The 20,125-nt window shown below is 39.4% G+C and overlaps 1 protein-coding gene across 2 annotated transcripts in view; it reads left to right on the top strand.

The window, feature by feature from the left end:
- astn2 (astrotactin 2) overlaps positions 1-20,125 on the top strand; it is a 269,358-nt gene that overhangs the window by 167,776 nt on the left and 81,457 nt on the right. For both annotated transcript variants that reach the window (XM_022768048.1, XM_022768049.1), the window contains exons 11-13: positions 122-272; positions 11,395-11,561; positions 14,479-14,667. In XM_022768048.1, coding sequence (XP_022623769.1) covers positions 122-272; positions 11,395-11,561; positions 14,479-14,667 — 507 coding nt within the window. The remainder of the gene's footprint in view (positions 1-121; positions 273-11,394; positions 11,562-14,478; positions 14,668-20,125) is intronic.

The raw sequence follows: 20,125 nt of genomic DNA, 5'->3' as shown, positions 1-20,125 counted from the left end.
TCAAGCATCCATTTGTACTTGTCATTAATTGTACCTGTATGTCCCTATTTGCACTATGAAAACGTGCAAATGCGTCTGTTTTTTCATGTTTTTAACTTTTTTTTTTTCCCTTCCATTTCAGGGAAGAGGCCATGATGTCCACTTACTTCGAGACAGTGGAGGACCTCCTGGCATCTTTCGGACCTGTCCGTGACTGTTCCAAGGATAACGGCGGCTGCAAAAAGAACTTCAAGTGTGTGTCCGACCGACAGTTGGACTCATCAGGCTGCATGGTAAGTGTACTCGGATGTGCTGGTTTTGTCTCTGGGTGACACACTGACATGAGCAAGTTGCCATGTATGTGGTGAGTGTACACTATTTTTAACGGTTATATACTGTATGATTATATCAGATTAAGCTGTCGATTAAAGCCACTCTGGTTTAAAAAAATCTGTATATACATTGTGGGTTAAAAGTTTTGTGTGCCTTAAAAGTCTTGCCAGTGCAGGTCTGTGTGTGTGTATTTGTGTTTGTGTGAGAGATGTGCTTGTCAGTGATAGACATACTGATAAAAGTCCTAGTAGTTCCACTTATCGCCCAGGCCTGCTGTCAGCTGAGCAGGTGTTGAGCTGCAGCTAACTAGCTGGCAGAGCTCAGTGGGTGTTGACAACTGATTTCTAAGGGACAGCAGACTTATGTAATGCTGGATTCAAGCTTTTAGTCTGGCTGGACACACAGAAGCTGTCGATATGCTGTCTGTGGCACGTTAGCATTCAAGATTGTCATGCTACATGCATTTTACCCATAACTGTGCTCCCATTTTCTCATTTTTGGGTTTGGGGCACACTGGAAAATTAAGGAAACCCTGACAAACAATAGCCAACTGCTGCAAAACAGCTAATGAAATAAACAACAAATAAAATACAAAATAACTCTACCAGCAAGCAGTATACGAATGAAGTCGTTCACTTAATGGCCGGTGCTCGTGCTACTCAGTAGTTATTGCAGGACTGTGCAGCTAAAAGACTGATTAAGTACCGAAAGTGATACATGGTATATATTCTAAAATTCATTTGCATAATCACTTATTTTTAATGTTTTTCCCCAAGATAAATGCCACTCATTAAATTTGCATGCCATCTGCTATATCCTATCTTGGCTTTTGTGATATAAGCAATCTATAATATTTTATGTGCCATTTACAGCCATAATTAGTATGCTTGATGTTATGCACTTTGTATATGTATGGACACTATGGGGCCTATGGTTAGAAGCAGTTAAGACACTGTTGCAGTGTGTGCCCCGGTATTGACTGTACACAGACTTAACTTTTTATGATACTTTCTGCTGTGGTCAGGTTTAGGTATATGTAACACTATGAGCTTTACTGTATTGGCTACGATGGGGCCGTTATTCACGCTGTAACATGGATCAGCAGACGCAAACTTTTCCATTGGCAACAGCTAAGTAGAAGAAGTGCTACTAATAGCATTAGTAATGTGCGTCTTTTCCCAAGTTAGATACTGCTATTATGTGTATTATAAATGAATATTTACTATGCTTAAGGATGGAGCTGAATTTTTATGTCCTCCTTTGATTCATCAACCCTAGTTTGACTTCAGATGTAACATTGTAAAATGCAGTGCAAAAGAGGTTTTCTCCTGGCATATTTACAAGTGCGGGGTGGCTGGAAACTTCCGATGCCAGGCTTTTGACAGCATGGGGCGGGCCTGCGTTGTAAAGTAATTAAATTGATGAGCCATCTCAATTGCTGGAGGACGGTTTGGAGAGTCATTAAGTACTTGGACGGGGCTATAAATCGACTGGTCTTTTCGTGGTTTGTACCAACCAAAGACAAACACTGATACGGCAATTTTCTTGTTTTTCTTTCTTCGTCTTTATCTTTTAACTCTTAAAACAACCAAAAAGAGCAAAAAAAAAACCAAATAGTCACTAACAAAAACATCATTCATTCAAACCTCACCGCAACTCTTCCTGCACTTCTCTCACACTGCTATCATACAGCTATCTGTAATTTTATCTGGCACTGATCACGGATGATGAATAACACACAGCTTTATTTGTGACACTGCTGTTAAGCAGTAATGTATACCATGACTGACAGCCTCAGCCAGCACCTCGTAGAATAAGCTAAATACACACAGTATGCAGCACATGTAATATGTTCAGTAAGACACTTTTTAATCACTTCTATACACACACAAGTTACTCTGCTCATGCCTGCTGCAGATTCATCCCCAACGATTTACCTCCCACTGCGTTACCATGACGACTATTCCATATTAATAAACTTGAATTATGCTCCCCATCATTCATCAGAACCAAGACAATTTCCACTCTTGACATATTTAGTAGCTTGTGGCTGTTTTTTATGACCTAGGTAGGTTTTTGTCTACATATAGCAGTAATTGGCTTTTGCCCCAGGCATGCTAACAGTATAATATTCATCATACTGTTACAGATAATATTATAACATTTTATAATAAGCCAAGTACTCTACGTTTCTTCCTCTGCACCTGCGATATGGATAATTTATTAAAAATATGCATGAACTGCGTAAGAGTGCACTGTGTCACTCTTTCCCGAGTAGCACAATTAAATGCGGCTTCCAACTAATGCATTTACTTCATGCGCCTCGTAACGTCTGTTTTGTAGCATTTTAATGGCTGCAAAGTTGTCATGAGCTCACGTAATAGTTATTTACATAAGTGGCATTTTTATTTTATTTATTTATTTATTTTGAGTGGCAGTTCCTTACCAATTTTGTAAATGCAATATTTAAATGTCAAATGTACATTCACAAATATAATCTTAAATGTCAGTATATTTGATTTAACGATTTCCAGCACGTGCTACCACAGGATTTCTGTGCTATCATATAACGATGTTTAATTTTAACCCAATTTACAGTATGTTTGCCTTCATTAAACTAAAAAATGTAACATGTTGAATTACCGTAAATACGAATTCAGTCATGCTAGCTTATGTGCATGATCTGTATTCTATGAAATACTGCGGATGTATAGTAATTTACATCCATAGCAGTGGTCCCATTGATGTTTTTGCGCAGTCGTAGAAACCAGTTTTTCATTCTAAACCGGTGCACCTGCGATGAATCCTCATTAGACCCAGAGGTGGGAGACAGTGGAGAGTGTGTGTATAAAATATGAATGAGTATGTGCTAATAAGCCAGTGGATTGTTTGTCAAACGCCCCTGGATTTATCGTGACATATTTTATAAACAGATTTCACACACATGCTAACCATCAGCACGTACATAGATCCGTTATCAAGAAACTGCCAGGAATAACCTCTGTCAATAAAGAAAGAGAAGTAGAGAGAGAATACATACATACTCATATTATCTGCCTTATTCAAGCTTCTCTTTCCTCTGGACCTCACTTGGAAAAGGTTTAGCATCAGTTTCACACTTTCATAAAGTATAGATGTTGTATAAATATTACTCTGAAATGATTCAGAACTCACGCCTCCGTGTGTGGCTGATTAATACGCAGACAAAAAAGACTGACAAAGCCTTCTAGTCTTCAAAGATTAAGGGAGAGGATCACAGACACAGTGGTATTATTTTCTTTTCCGACTCTTATGGGTTGGTGTTATTTTAACCATCCTTGTCAGAGTGGGTGCTAACACAGAGCAGCGACATGCCACATGGAGGGCTTAAAATCCATTATCAGAGTCAGTCCCTCACGGCTGTCTACTGCTCCTAAGACAGTTGAAATGCATTTGCAATGAATTCAATTCTAGTCAGAGCCGGTGCTGAAGTTTTTGGAGACATTGCATTCCAGTTTTTTTTTTTTTTTTTTTTTTCTGCTGAGAGGATGACAGCTGGTTTATTCCTGTGCTCGCTAACCTCAGCTTACAACAACAGCTGCTGTAAGCGCAGGTTAGCGATTTTAGACAGGAAATGTTTTTGTGCTAGTGCTTTTCCTTTTTCATCACTTGGCTCATCAAACACCGGTTGGTTATATTGTGCAGCACAGTAGCATTGTGCTTTGAAAAAGTGTATGTTGTTATTCTGTTTACATTACAGCCCGCACTGCTGTTTTCATGATTACAGTCACCTCCCTCCACTGTGTGAAACAGATAGTGTTACTGGAAATGTTTCTGTACTAATGGCCGTGACTAAATTGCTTAAAGCGAGAGAAAAGACAGGAAAGAGAAAGGAGTTATATGTCTAGTTAAATCCTTTTATTTAAACAAGAAAGCTCACTTTTTTTCAACGGAGACCTGTGTACAAGAAAAACGTATAAAGAGTATAAATGCAAAGACAAATAAACCCAAGCTAAAAATATATCTTTTGTTTTAAAGACAAGTACAAGTGGTAAATAAGTGTAAACAAGTACTTCCTTCAGGTTAGAGGACCTTTCTGGTCATGGTCACAATATGTGGCTATGGTATTGGATGCAAACTGTAAAAACAACATTTCATAACCCCTCTTTTGATTATTATTATGAAGCACTCTGTGAGGAGGGAACTTCATCGGGCAGAAGTGAGTTGTGAGAGCAGCAACAATCCAGCATTTAGCCGGTGGTGTGGAATGAACGGTCGAATTCTGGTTGAACCTGTGGTCAATGTACCGTGTCTTCCGCTGTGTTTGTGTGTGAAAGCGGTATTACTGATGCACTCGGTGAACTCTCCCGGGGCTGCTTGGTGAAGTTCAGAACTCTGTAAACATGGCTTTTCCTGGTAGCTTGCCATTTTTAATGTTTAAGTTTGACAACTGCAGCATATTGTGGCGGTTTCTGTGCTTTTAGGGAATGTCAGAATGTTTTTCTTTATGGCACATTGTTGTATCCAGCTACAGTATCCGTCTTCCTAATGGAAGTACTCAGAGGCTGAGCAGATGGTGGGATATTAGTGGCATATCTTTCATCAGTTGATGTGCCTTTTGGGACATCTCTGGTAGAGTTGTTTGGATGCTGGGTTGGCAAAGATGTATGTTTTAACTTCAGGCACCACCCAAAACTTTAATTTTGGCCTGTCAAATTCCGGTAGTTTATAACAGTTTAGAGAAGACAGATATTGTTGTCTCCAAACTCATTTTAAGGCAATTGTATACTGTCTCAGTATGCAAGAGTTTATTAAAATTTGTGGCACACTCAAAAAGTCAGGAATTAAATGATGAGTTGTCAGCGTGGAGCCAGATTTCCGCTTGGTTACCGCTGGTTTGCATAAAGAGTCAGCAGGGAGGAAAAATGGCAACTGCATCCAAACAAAAGTTTTGTGCAAACCCTCATCCCCTAATCCCTCTATCCAACACCCCCTGTGTGTCCCAACAGCCCCGTGCTCCTGACAGCCAAGCGTCATGACTTCCCCACCCCACCCTCCCCCGCTCCGCTGCACGGCACAGCTCAGTGTACTTCATTACCAATGAATTTCAATGCTTTATGCTTTAAAGCAAATACATTGTAATAATTCGTTCATCCTTTCAGCCCCGACACTGTTGGTTAAATGCCGGATCAAGTGTGTCATTTAGTGTACCACAGAGATCTGCATTACACCGCTGCAGTCAAGGGTGGAAATTAAGATCTGTGCACAGTGGAATACAGTTCGGGTAAAACCTTATGAGGGAAACATTAGCAAATATTTGCAACATAACAGTAAAACCCAAACATGTGTGGCAATGTGTGGATATATTCAATATATTAATGTAATCTAATTATAATGTGTCCCTGATTATCCAAGGCTTTTGAATGGGTGAAATTATTGTATGAGCAACAACTGCAGAGAACAACTCAAGCGCTGCTTTTGTTTTATGTCATAATTGTATCATAATCCACTAATTTAAGGGGGCACTCTCCCCTGTGGTGGCTCCAATATGTTATCTATTATTTGACAAGTTTTTTCAATTAGAATCAGTCTCTGTCAGTTCAGTGGCTCAGTTCCAAACCAAAGCAAATATTAAATGGGTTGAGAAAGATTATTAAATCACACAGGCTTTATTCCCAACTAACAGGTTTGATACGCAGAGGCAGGCTGGTGTTGGAATTTCCTCTCTCGTCTAATCATTTTATAAATGTAGGTGGACTAGTTTTGGACATACATTGCAGATAATATCTCTTATTCTTTGTGGCAAGATTAAGACATCAAGAGAGGCATGAAATATTTATTGCTCAGCTGTTACAGTAAGTTGTAGAGTATTGCTGCTATTTTTATGATAACCTCCATTCATATCTGAAAGGAGACGCATTTGTTTGTCCGTCTTTTATATATCTTTGTATATCTCTGCCTCAGACGTCTTATTGACTTTTACATGTTAACCGTTAGAATGCTGAAAAATCTAAAAGCGCATCCATTAGCCAGTGTTTATACTTTCTGTATTTTCTGTCCAGGCATAAACAAAGATAACTCATCGTTAACAGACCGCGTCTCCATTGTTTTCTTCGTCAGAGGAAGCAAATAACAGCAGTTCTTGAATGCCTTCGGCGATCAAGCTAAGCTGAGAGCAGCAGAGTCGCCGTACCAAGCAATCCTTTACACTCAGTGTCATCTGTTGTGTTGTCACCACTATAGAAAGGAGGATGACAAATAAAGACAAAATGGCCTTTAAACACAGCCAGTCTCCATAGTGCAGGATGGATTGAGCACACGCATGCAGATTCTCACTGTGATGGTTAGTGCTCAATATTAAATCAGAGCGTGAATGTGAAATAGAACAAGGCAGTATGTTTTTGTTTTCTTTTGACGTGTATTCATCCAAATATTCTGCACGTTTGCATATGTAAGCCATCTGCACCAAAAAATTTTTAAAAAAATAAGAGGATGAAAATCAAAGAAGACAAGCTAAATCTATCTTAAATCTCAAAGTCTATTTTTGCCTTTGGGCAACGCCATTTCCAATAGCTGCGAGACAACTGTGTGTTTTCTCACTGAAGATTAAGTCTGAATTCACATGAAAACGAGGAGCAAACAGCTGGGGACTGTACTGCGCCCTCACAAGTTTTTTTGTGCTCTTGCAGCAATGAAACTGTTTGCCTAATTTAACCCATTTGAACAGCAGTGGAGCTGCAGGGCATGCATCTCTGCCACCTCTAAACCAGATTAGGCTGTCAAATACGCTTTTAGAGTATTTGATTCCCCCACCAGCACCACCACCACCACCACCGCCTGTCAGTGTGATGTAGAGCGGACTTGTTTTGTGAAAGACTAAATACACATCTTCCTTAAGAAAATATTAAGGAAAACGTTTCCTTATTGTCTTCACTCTTCAACCTTTTCTTGCTATCTCTCGTTTTTTTTTCTTTTTTTTTCTTTGTAATGGCCACTAAGTAAGAACATCTAGCATCTTAATTCTGACAAGATTATTAAGAGACAGAGTTAATAGATTATGCTCAGTTCCTGATTAAAGCCGAGGGCACTAATGGGTGATTAGCAAAATGAATAGCGTTCATTCAGAATGTGTGAACTTTAATTTGTAGGGGTGATCTATGTGCGGTATATAATGTGTGGGGAGATATATGTGCAGTTAGGTTTGAAGCATTTCATTTTTCTTTCATTTCCTCAAACCTGCTTACCTTGTACTTTTAATCCCCCAAGTATACTCAAGAGTGAAATACCATCACGCTGGTATTTAATGGTGTCATAAAATTCCCATTTGTAATAGCCCCCAGAGAGCACATATACTCAACCCTTCAAGTTTTATTTGTTACCGTCATATGCCTACATTCGGGGATGCAGCAGATATGCAGGTGTAAAAAAGAAAAAGAGATAATATGCAAACAATCCATTAAATTTAATCTAGTAGTTGTATTTGATTGAACTTGCAAATATGCAAGCACAAAAACACACGCACATCCACACTTGTGTGTAATGTGTCCTTTTTGCTTTTTCTTTTCAAACATTTAATGTATTAAATAAGTAACACGTCAACTGCCAGAATCAAATGTTTTTTTAATGTATTTTCAATGAGTGATCAAGTGCCAACTGATGTTAATTCTACTTATAATTATAATTCTAACAACATCCTCGTCAATAAGGTTCAGCAGATCTCTTGGCCTGCTCTCATTGTGCTGCCAGAGCAGAGGCACCACAGAGGAACTGACTGAAATTCATTTATCTGAAATGCAAATCCTCCCCCTCCCCGGCCCTTGTGTCTTCAGAGAGTTGTCTGAACAGAGAGGGTAAGTAGCTAGTGGGCTGTGCTAATGGCTAACCTTAAGTCCTTTCATTCAACCGCAGAGTGCTCCATGACAGTTCTGAATTACAGACAGCTATTCCCACGGCTCCGCCTCAGTGTGATGAATGGCCCCAATCTTGTTCTGCTGAGGAAGTTAGCATTACATTCATGAGATACAGTTAATGGATCTGAGAGTGGAGAGCTTTTCCTTTGAATAATGAACATATGGGACTTTGTCCAGAACACACGTGTGAACAATGCATAATGTTTATTGCACATTTATCCTCTTTTTTTGTAGTGTTTGGCAGTGGTTCCTCCCAGGAGATCAGAAAAGGCCATTCATCAGTTTGTTTTGTAAAATGATAAGATTTCCACAGCTCATGTCACCACGTGTCAGTGTCTCACCCGTGATGTGAAAACATTCCATCTTGCGAGAGAGATCTTTATTCCATAACATCATCTTCCTGTTATGAAAAGGCTGAATATGAGAATCAAATCTCATAATTAGAAACTAAAAGTTCAGTCACTACTGGTGGCTGTTGATAGTGTTGGATTGTAAATCACCATGTTGATCATCAAATAACTTTCGGGCATCCTTGAGGCAAGAGTTTAATGTTGAAAAGTCTATAAATTAAAGCCTGACATGAGAGAGAAGGTCTTCCAAATGTCAAAACACATCATTTAACAAGCCTAAGGTTCATCCGCAGCTGATTTACCTGTTCGCTCTCCAGTTTGTTCCCCATCTGCATTAAAATCTTGTGCTTGATATTTTTCCAAAAAAAATAAAAAATAAAAAAAGCCTTGATAACCGCAGACCGGCTGCTGCTCCGGGGGCATCCAACGCTTTGGAGGTTTCACATTTAGCAGTGGTACACTTTCCAAACAGTTTCATATTTTACTGTTGATGAGAAAGAGGAGAAGAAGGCTATAAACACCCAGTAACAGATGTTGCCGAATGCATTCTAGACAGTTATCTGGTACAAAAGCTTTGTCACAGTATTTTTATGTGACAAAATTGTCCCCCCCCCCTTTAACACTTGTAATTTTAAAACTGCTGAATTAAACAACAAACTGTTAATTAGTCTGAAAACATTCAGGCTAGCATCCCTATTTTTAGTAATAAGTGTCATGCCTTTCCAAACATCTCTCACACTGTTACTTCTAAGCTCCGGCTCAGTCATGTCTTTATTTCTGACTTGATTTTCCCTCCCTTTTAATTTCCCCGTCCTGTATTACGCAACCTTTATTAAAACCTACCAAATGAGGCCTTTAATTGCTTTTGTGACCCAAGGTTTATTACAAAGGAAAATCTTAATTTGTTTACTGCAGATCTCCGGCAGCTTGCAGAACAAAATGTACTGACGTGCAGTATTTGTCAGCTACGTCTATTGTTAGAGGATGATTTGAGCACTGTCCAGGCTGAGCAGTCCAGTCTGTGCTAAAAGGTCAAGAATTTCTTTTTTGTTGTCTTAATGTTTTTACCCTTCCTCACAGTCAGGGTAAAAGTCTGCTTCTCCGTCTACATTACAACATGATGTTTTCTTGCTTCTTCTGACTTCCTTTATTTGAGACACACACTTCGCCATTAACACTTGCACATCTAAACACACTTCATTCACACTCAGGCCTTTGCTGACGGTGGTAAACGAGTGTAATTGGGAATAACACTCACTGTGTTGGGTGCGACAGTCTGCAAAGTTGTCTCATGAAGTACCTTGTGATGGCCAAACGCTAAAGAAATTCTTCCCTTTATTTGAAGAGATATTAGGCAAAGCCAACAGGATACTGTATTGTACTGTATGCTATACAATTCAAACTGCGCCTGAGTATGTAATGTAATGATAGCAAAAAAAAAAAAAAGTTATATAAAGTCAAATACATATAATAGTTAGAATGTACTTTGCTTACTAAAGTAGCATTAACGCTTCTGTGTTAATATTTAATTTTGACAGTCACTGCTTCTTATTCTAATTGCTTGTAAGAAATATTATCTTTGTATAAAATGATAAGAATGTGAATGATGTGAAAAATTAATTAAATGAACTTAGGTCTCTTGATTTTATTTTTTTAACATAACAATACTTGTCATTTTAAACAAAATAAACTGAGCCAGCAGAAAAGTTCATCAAGTGCAACCTCTCTTGTTTACATCTGAGATGCATAATGCAACCCAAGTCCTGAACAGTAGGCTATTAAGTCTACGAGTTATTAATGGTAAGTAAAATGACATTTTTAATGGGGTCCAGCTTTGTTATAGAATGCATCTGCTGTTGCTGCATTCATGCTTAATTAGTATTTCTTATGCTGGAAGAAATACAATTCATTAAAAATAACACTTCATAAATGAAATGCCGTGCTGTAAATTAGCCAAGTCTAATGATAGGATTTTGGACCCAATGTTCTCCGTTAGGTGTGTGACCAGAGTGTGTGCAGTTTTCTCAGGTAAATGTGATTTGTGTAACTGAAACTGAAACTCTTAACAAAACGTTTACTTGTGGCAAAAGTTTGCGATATCATTTTGTAATTAGCCGCGCCTTCTCAGCACATCACATACATACACTGACTTCACCATTACTCGTACGTCTGTCAGTCTCAGTGCCTTCAATGTCATTTCAAGGTTTGTGTGTATGAATGAAATTGAGATATTTCTGCTCCTTAAAGCCCATATCCTTAGAATATCCAACGCCACTCATTTACTACACATTATATGTTAATTATCTCCATTTCTTTTCACTGCAACTTGTTCTGCACGCATTCCTTTTCAGTGGTTACACTCCCTATTGGCTGAAGGTGTGTAGGCGGAGTCACCTGCCACTCCCTTCCCACCTGTCCATGTAGATTCTCACCGGGAGAGCATAATGCGTGGAGCTTTGCTTCTGGCATGAAAAAAAACAACACAGACCTCGACTCAATAAAGTGTCGTTGTATTCAAGTAGTAAGATGAGTTGTAATAATGGTTCTAAGCTTAAAAAAACAACCATTTTTTTCCCATCAAAAAAGATAATTAGCATATTTCATTCCACTTTGTTTGTATCCCTGACTTTGTTCTCAGCTGCACTCTTCTCCTCTCTCATCTCTGCCATCTTGCTGTCTTTTTGCCTCCACGCTGACGCCTTATCCTGATTAAAATGCACACGCTGACCTCTGCGCCCGACTCTCTTCTTCTCTCTCCCTAATCTGTGCCTTCCTCCTCACCCTCTCTCTACGTCTCCTGCCCACCACCTCTTCCTCCTTCTTCTATCTCCCTTTTCTCACAGTGTCCTGAGGGGCTGAGGCCAATGAAAGATGGCTCAGGTTGCTATGACTACTCCAGGGGCATTGACTGCACGGATGGCTTCAATGGAGGCTGCGAACAGCTGTGTCTACAGCAGCTTGTGCCCCTTGAAGATGACCCCAGCTCCAGCAACGTGCTTATGTTTTGCGGGTGAGAATGACTAACAGTAAAATATTTAATGGTGTCTGGAGGCTGGAAATAAAGGTTCCTCGTGAATGAGACGTCAAGAGTGATATCTCAATAAGGAAAGGAAGGAAAGGAAGGAAATGATATATGTCAGTGACAATTAACAAAGTCACTTCTATATGTGATGAAAGACATTCGCCCAAGATTGCATACAGTTTAAAAAGCATTGTTTGAATATACATACTGTATGTATCCTAATCATAGAGGTTTTACAATATTACTTGGTTCATGGGTCACTATTTTGCAGGCAAGCTTTTATAAATCCTTTCATATGTTGTACATTTAAGCAACTGTTTGAATAGTACAAATACAAGCAAGCATATACATCAGTGGGTACAGTAAATTCACAGGGTACCCCCCCCCCCCACATTTGTCTGCACAGAAGCTTAAATTGTTCAACGCATGTGTTGGAGGATTAAACCTGAAATCTTGGACCATGCCGACTGCACTCCCTGCACATTATTCAGCGATACATTCACCCTATGAGCGCCCTCTCCCCCATCCCACATGTTTTCCACTGAGCTGATATACTGGATGTGGACTTGGGAAGGTTTTTTTTTTTTTTTTTAATCTTCTCAGCACCTGAGCTTGAATTACTGTAGATTGTATCACATGGCATAGTAATCTCCAGGGAGTTTCCATTTGAAAAGGGTTATCCGGCGGCCATGAAAGGCTATGCAGCTGGTCACCAACAATGTTACACTGTGGCATTCCAGCTGTTTTTCTTTTTTTTACTAACGGGTCTAATATGTGGCAAGAAATCATGTTCCACACCATTATGCCACCACTACCTTTTACCCCTTATACACCAGCTAGCATGAATCAGGTAATTCAGGCTGTTTGTGTCATGTGTCACACTTGCCACCTCTACTCCCTGCTAGTTCTCACTTTCCATTTTATTTACAACTGTCATCTTTGAGGGGATTTGTACATACATTTTGTGGTGTAGATGATTCCAAGCAGTAATACAGGCCAATTTGGAGATGATGATCTGGTGATCCCATACAGAAATGTAATATATAACATATATGTCCTTATTTCAAGAGCAATATTGCCATATATTTCATCTATAAGGGGATCTATTATTATCACAAATATATATGTCCTGTGGTTATATGAAGATATAACTTTATAACATAATGGAATACCCATAGTAAAATTTGTATATGTACATATATTAGAAATATCTATATGATGAATTTTTATATGGTATAACAGGTTGTAACCAGAGATATTAATTACATATGTTTAATTCATATTTAAACAATATACATATAAAAATTCGATATGCTTATGTTACGCTTTCCTTATTAATTTGTCATTAATTTTAAACATGTCTATCTCCCCTTTCTGGGAAAGTGGAATAATACCAGCATATATTGACAGGCTTTTGGATGGATATATATTAATGTAACATATGTCTACAATATAAGCATACATACATAAACATACATATTTCTTTGGGCTAGACAAATATGTCAATACATGAAATTGTTCCGCTTTCTAATAGATCTCACATATAATCTTTACACATATGTTTTTATTTTATATGTACATATATTTTATCTATGGAAATTCAATATATGCACATATGTAACATTTGCGTGTGTGGAAACAAAATGAAGATCGAGTAACATTGATTATAGTGCACTGGATATTGCTGAATCTATGAGTCCCATTTCTGTAATGACTGACACAAAGAAACTATTGTATGCACACTTGTATGTATGCAGCTCCTGACAATTCTTGGGTTTCTGGCAACTGGGAACTTAAAAGACGGAGCAGATTGACAGGTGAAGGAAATCCTAATTCTCCTTGAGATTTGTCAGGTCTACAGTGTGAGATGGCATAATTTTTCTCCCAGAACATTCCCCTTACTCTACGGGCGAACAGGCCAGTATGAAAAATGCAATTTGCAGCAATGTCCACTTTCCCTGATCTCCTCAGTACAATTGACTGGTCTCACTTTTCAATAAGGGTATATGCGCAATGGCACGCGTCAAGCCATGATTGATTCTTTTATTGATCGGTCCAGTGTGTAATGACTAACTGCTCGTTAGAACTGGACTGTAAAATTAATAGATAAAATTAATACACTGCACTGCCTGGAATAGCATGGCCTTGATCTGTGGTTGGACGAACCGCTGGTTTCCAGAAATGGCAAATGCCTTCAAGCCCCAGGAAAACACTGCACCCCCAGGTCTATCGGATTTTCAGGACAGTGTTGCCAACAATGGCAGAGTCCTCCTTCCCACTGAGGCGCTGAGACCTGATCATCTGCATGAGCCCAAGTCTCAGCGCCAGCTAACAGCGACGGATACTCAACCTTGTCTGTAAGGGAGGATTATGCAATTAAATGAAGGAGATACGATAATTTGTGACTGATTACATGGTCTGCTGAATGCTGCGCCATTGGAATCTGTTTTAAAACCGTTTCCAGCAGAGTGCTTGTGTCCACAGTCCCCACAGTGACAACTGCAGGTATACTGCTTTAGTAATGTAAAAGCCATATTCATTATTACTAGCTTGCTTTTCCAGTCATTTTTATGTGAACATCCTTTGTAATGAACAGGGTTAAAAGAAAAGGGCTTAGATACTGCCATGGTTGCTTTACCCAAGAGTATTTTTTTTAATCTGTAGATCAAAGTAGTAAAATGGGAACATCTTTGTTTGGGTTCAAACAGTGTCAGCCTTTCAGAACTCTTGTTTTGCATTTTGCTTTATCATCAACCTGCAGCATTTATGCCACAATTCATCTCATAACGTTCGGCATCTCGCCAGTAACTGTGCATACTGTACGTATCCTTTCACCTCAAGTGTAAATAGGTCCACATACATTACATTTTATACATTGCACTGACAGCTTTTCGCTTCCACTCAGGTGCGTGCAGGAGTACAAACTGGCAGGGGATGGGCGCTCCTGCCTCCTGCAGTCAGACAACTGTGAAGGACCCAAATGCCCAAGGCAGGATGTCCACTTCAATGACACCCTGTTTGGTGAGATGCTGCATGGATACAACAACAAAACCCAGCAAGTCAACTTGGGACAGATATTCCAAATGACCTTCCGGTAACTAGTGTACAAGTATACACATTTACACTTACACAGATACATAATAGAGGTGATTTCCATTGAAAACTACCATTTCTGATCTGTTATCATGTTTTGTCTCATACGTTTGTGCTTGTTTTCTTCCCCTATTCCTCTGTCTCTGTTGAGAAAAAACATTGTTTTATTATTTCCATCCACAAGTGTAGATTCCACTTACAATCTTCCCATGAGACTTGTTGTTTCTCATCTTAACTGTTTACATTTTTCCTGCATCTCCAAAGACACATCATCGGGAGTAATGGTCGTCTTTTATCAGTTTTGGGTTTGCCGTTGGGGTGCTTGCATCTGCATTTGCACAGATGTGTGAGAGAGAGGGAGAGAGGGAGAGGGGGAGAGGGAGAGAGAGGGATGAGAGAGTGATGTCTGAGTGAGGATTGAGACTTATCCCATGGCAGTTCTCCCTAAACTGTCAGCCCTCTGAAAACCTGGCTCTCTCTGATAAGTCACATGCTGTTTGTGGCGAAATGCTCCTGTAATCACAGAGAGATGATGAGGGTCTGTCTATGCACCAATACAGTACACGCAGAAAAACACGCTCAACCTTTATCTCACATTCTCTGTCTGTCTTTTATTTACCCACTCTGTCTCTCTCTCTCTCTCCTTCTCACACACACATACACACACTATACATCGCCACATTTTTTTTTTCAAGTAACCATAATAATCTGTTCATTTGTTCTGCCCTATACGTCATAATGGTTGTGCTTGACTAAACACATCCATAAGATCGGTCTGCTGTAGGTCTTTGGGGTTAGGCCTCTGTAACAAATATTAACATATATGTTACTGTCCTTTCATGGACTCGGAAAAAACTGTTTTCCTTTTATACATTTGTTTAAATGATCACAAAATAATTTGAAATCCAGACAAAGTTTATTTGAATGTATGGAGAATTTATTTGGGCATAATCAAATGTAATAATATTGAGATCTCCAGATTGCCTTGGTAACAGCACAGGCCACATAACCATGGCATCTGTGATTTGTAAAGATGTATAGCAACAGTTATATACAGTGTATATATATATATATATATATATATATATATATATTGTGAAGTCTTCTGTCTGGAAATATTATAAATCACATAATTCTTCAAAGCACTCAGCATTTAATGACAGATAAGTGAATGAAACATGAACTTTTTGATTAATATTGTTTAATTTTGAACATAAATGTCTTTCAGAGGAAGTAATGCTAAATGACATGAAGTTGAATTTATTAGAGTTTTAAAACACTAGTTTACAAGAGTGTCTGCATCTGTCTTTGAAGATGCCTTTGGGATGTGGGCGCCCTTAATTTCCCAAGTACGCAGCGTGTACAAGTCTTTTCTCAGAGAATAAAAAATTCTTCAACATAAGGGAACACTTTCACAAATGCCTTAAAGAGATTTCAGCCATTTAGCAGAGCATGCAGAACAGGGTGGTAAAGGTTATGTTGTTTTACCTCCCTGACGTGTCTTTGCATGGATTTGCACTGAAGAACACGGATAGAAATAAAGAGCTATGGTTTTTAAAGGGGAGCCGGTATCTATGATCACCCAAAGAGCTATAAGCTAAAAGGGGCTTGATATCCATCTTAAGAGAATTTGTAGGAATGACTGACAGTTCTTTTCCCATATTAGGCTGTAGATCTAAGAGCCTAATGTTTCCCAAAGGTTCAAGGGGCTAAACCAGTTGGGAAGTACCTCAAATACACCAAACAGGGCACAGTTTGACAGATAAAACAAAGGCGCAGTCTGAGGATTTGAGAACCGGGGAGAGCAGACAGTCTTGATCCATTTGCCCTCAAGCAGTGGAGAGCACAGTGGGTCTTCTGTCTGTAGACTCCAGCTCTACACACTGGGTTACATCAAACTATGGCCAGTAGTGGGATTTGCAGTCAAGCCAGGTCTCTGGTGGGTTCATACACATGACAGCTTTAAGCTAGTCAAACACCATGGCAGCCCAGACACTCGCTACACAAGCAATAACACATCTGATTATCTTCATATGGAGGAAACAAGCGCATATGCTTCATGTCGTACACTTTGCATCTCGTCCGGAAGCTGTTGTTCTTTTTCTCTCCGTGACAGACATATATTACAACTAGACTAAAAAAGGAAGAATATCAAATTGCTGTGATGCTGCAAAACAAATACTCATTAACTAAATAACAAGATTACAAAACATTCACTGCAGCCGCAGTTCAGCTCTACCTGAGAAAATAAATTTGCTTGTTTGTTAGGCGTGTCATAAAATTGTAAAATTTTTGCAGAAAGATTTGTAAAAGACGGAGTTTCCCTACATCCCCTTGCATAGGCTAACTATATATTTTTTTTTTGTGGTGCACTTTGAGACTTCTATACGACAGAGACCAACCCCCTTCCCACCTCAACCTTCATTTCATTACACCTGCGCAATTTGCACCTGCTCCTAGAGGCTCGGAAAATTTCCATGCTAATTGCGAGATGCACACTCAGCCACACGTATCTCGTTCCCTGCAGTTAGAGGCACACATGGCTGATTACATGTAGATGACAGGCAAAGTGCACTTCCAGGCTGATGTGACTTTTCTTTTTTTCTTTTTTTTCTTTTTTTTTTTTTTTTTTTTTTTTTTTTGATAGAAGGAACAATTGTCTCTGGGTGCAGAGTGTGTCTGAAATGAAGCGCAAAAAGCATTTATGCAAACCGGCCTACTGTACACAGTTCAGCAGTTACTGGAGAGGGCAGGCGAAAGAAAAGAAGAAAAAAAAAAAGAAAGGGGAGGAAGAAAGAAAGAAGTTACTTGCTGAATCCATGATTGAACTCATCATGAAATTGGGGAGGAAAAAATAAAAAGAAGCAAGCTTTGTGTATTGTTCACCAGTATTTCATACGCATCCCCACTGCGCTTCTATCTTTGTTTTATGTGCTTGATCAAATTTATTTCAGGTAATATTTTGAAAGTCACGATTTTCTTGCGCTATTCATCATTCTAAGTTTAACCAGACAAGCTGAGCACACAGGAGCATAATACTCCACTCCCTGTGCCTCTAATTAAACATGTGTATTACTGCATGTCATCTCACTAAAGTACTCATTCTCCTTATCAAATCCACTGTGTCTTTTGTCAAAAAAAAAAAAAGGAACAATAGCTTTGTCTTCAGAACAACTCGGTCCCGCAAGGTTCTACCTCACGCTCGGTACATACGCTCCTCTTATTCATAGCAATATGTTACAGTTGTTATCCTCATCATTTTCTCCACTTTCCTGCATGCTGCCTTTGATATGCAGATGCAAGTCTTATCACACAGCCCTGCATCCCTTTCTTTCCCTCACCTCCACTGTCTACTCGCCTCCCTCTCCCCAACTACCCCACTCCCTCGCATTAGCATCTCAAAGTGAAATATTAGATGATTGAGATAAATTACCGCGCGTGATTGGAGTCACAGCTTCGCAGGTTGTGTTTTAATGTGAAATATTACCTGTGATTTATGAATGTGTTGCATACATTTTGGTTCAAAGTGATCGCACTTTGAACAGCCTCTTGAAGCGGTCTCAGGGAATGAAGTTTGCAAAATGCTGTTATGAAATTACAGACTAATACAAAGCCATGCAGGCGTGCAATCCGGATGATAACGATGCGTGTCTTAAGGTGAATGTTGGAGGCTGAGAACAGTTCCTCTACAATGTGATTGCAATGCCGCTATGTAAAGATATGAAAACATCATCCGCCCAACAGAGAATGCGTATAGGTAAGTATCTAATTTCAATTTCAAAAGTTCAGATCATTCAGATATTGAAATGCAAACAAGCCTTCTCCTCAGAATCCAGCCCTTTTTTATTTAGAGTTCAATTTAGTCTTTTGTGCCTTTAATTGCACAGTAATAACATCTTGTCACAAATGGAGACATATGGACACACACACACACACACACACACACACACACACACAAACCAAATGATTTGGAGAGGAGTGAATGTGAATGTGTGTAGGGCATTGATAGTGGCTATCCATCAGTTCCAAGAGGAACATTTGTGGCCTTGTCACCTGTCACAACACACCTGTCTGACACACACATATACACACATACACACGCACACACACACACACACACACACACAAACTATACAGGGATTTAAATTGAGAATAAGGAGAAATAGCAGATAGGCAGCAGTCAGTAGTGGTGATTCAGTGGAGAAACACATACGGTACACGCTTACATTGACACACTGTTGGTGCATTGAGTGGTACAAAGTAGAGACGTTCGGACCAGATCTGAAATAGTCTCCTTGTGAATAAACCCACCTGAACCCAACGTATATAAATAATTTTCAAAAGAAAAAGAAGAACCTGATCCAGAGAGCACCTAGGCAGTTTGAACCTGATCTGAAAAAGGCCTGCAGATAATTAGACCTCATCTGAAATGTGGTCGACCTGATCAGATCCCACTAGGGAGAGAATACTAACACCGACAGCAGCATGATGCACCACCACCTACCGAGCAGCAGTGGTTGGAAAGAGCAGCAACATATCATCTTTCCCTGCTCTTCACAGATCACACTCTCTGTCTCACCTCTAAGAAGACTTTTTTTTTCTTTTTCTTTTTTTTTTTCTTCCAGCAATCACCGCATGACAGAGCTGATAGTAAGTCTGCTTGGCTACACTCTGCTATTCAACATATTGACAGACACCTAAAACCAGCTGCAATGGAAGAGAACCTTCCCAGACCTGAGTACTGATAATGATAATTGTATTCCTGTCTGGATAGAGAACACAATTGCATTAAAATTTGCAGTAATGGCATAATGAAAAACATCATTTATCTTCTGGAGATGTAAAATCTGTCGAGATAGATGATTGAAGTCACTTAGAGTAAATATTTCAGCACACACATCACCCCTGAGAAATGGGCCCCGTCCAAAATCAAGCTTTAAAATGTCTTCACGTTTTGATGGACTCACAGTCTCTCCTGAGCGTTTCCGTTCCCTCCAAACGGTTTCACATCAAGAGTGCGCCGCAGCGAACCGCTGTTAGAAGTTAGAGGTTGTGACAAAATGAGAAGCGGTGGTTGAGAAAGGAGAAGAAAAAGAAGTTTCACCTGCTTTGTGAAGGTGATGCCTTCTTGTCACTCCCATGTCAAACTTTTTTTTTTTTTTTTTTACAAAAAGGAGAAGATCCAGTCAGGAAGAAAAGAGACAAAACCGCTTTTGATAGGCACTCTGCTAACTCCTCATCACCGCTCACCTCTCAGACTAAGACGACACCACAACATGAATAATTTGTGAATCTGGCAGCCCACAAGGCTCCCGGGCATAAACACAGCCATATTTCCATGTTCCTCTGTAATTTTCAGTAATTATCTCCTTGGTGCACACACGGTAGCTTCTACTGGGGAGTTGAGTCAACAAACATTATAAGGTAATTTCTTCCCACATAATGAGTGAAGGGTTAAG

The sequence above is a fragment of the Seriola dumerili genome, unplaced genomic scaffold, assembly GCF_002260705.1.
Source record: "Seriola dumerili isolate Sdu_G_001 unplaced genomic scaffold, Sdu_1.0 BDQW01001389.1, whole genome shotgun sequence".
NCBI classification, from domain to species: Eukaryota; Metazoa; Chordata; class Actinopteri; order Carangiformes; family Carangidae; genus Seriola; species Seriola dumerili.
This window is presented reverse-complemented; position numbering and strand designations above follow the sequence as displayed.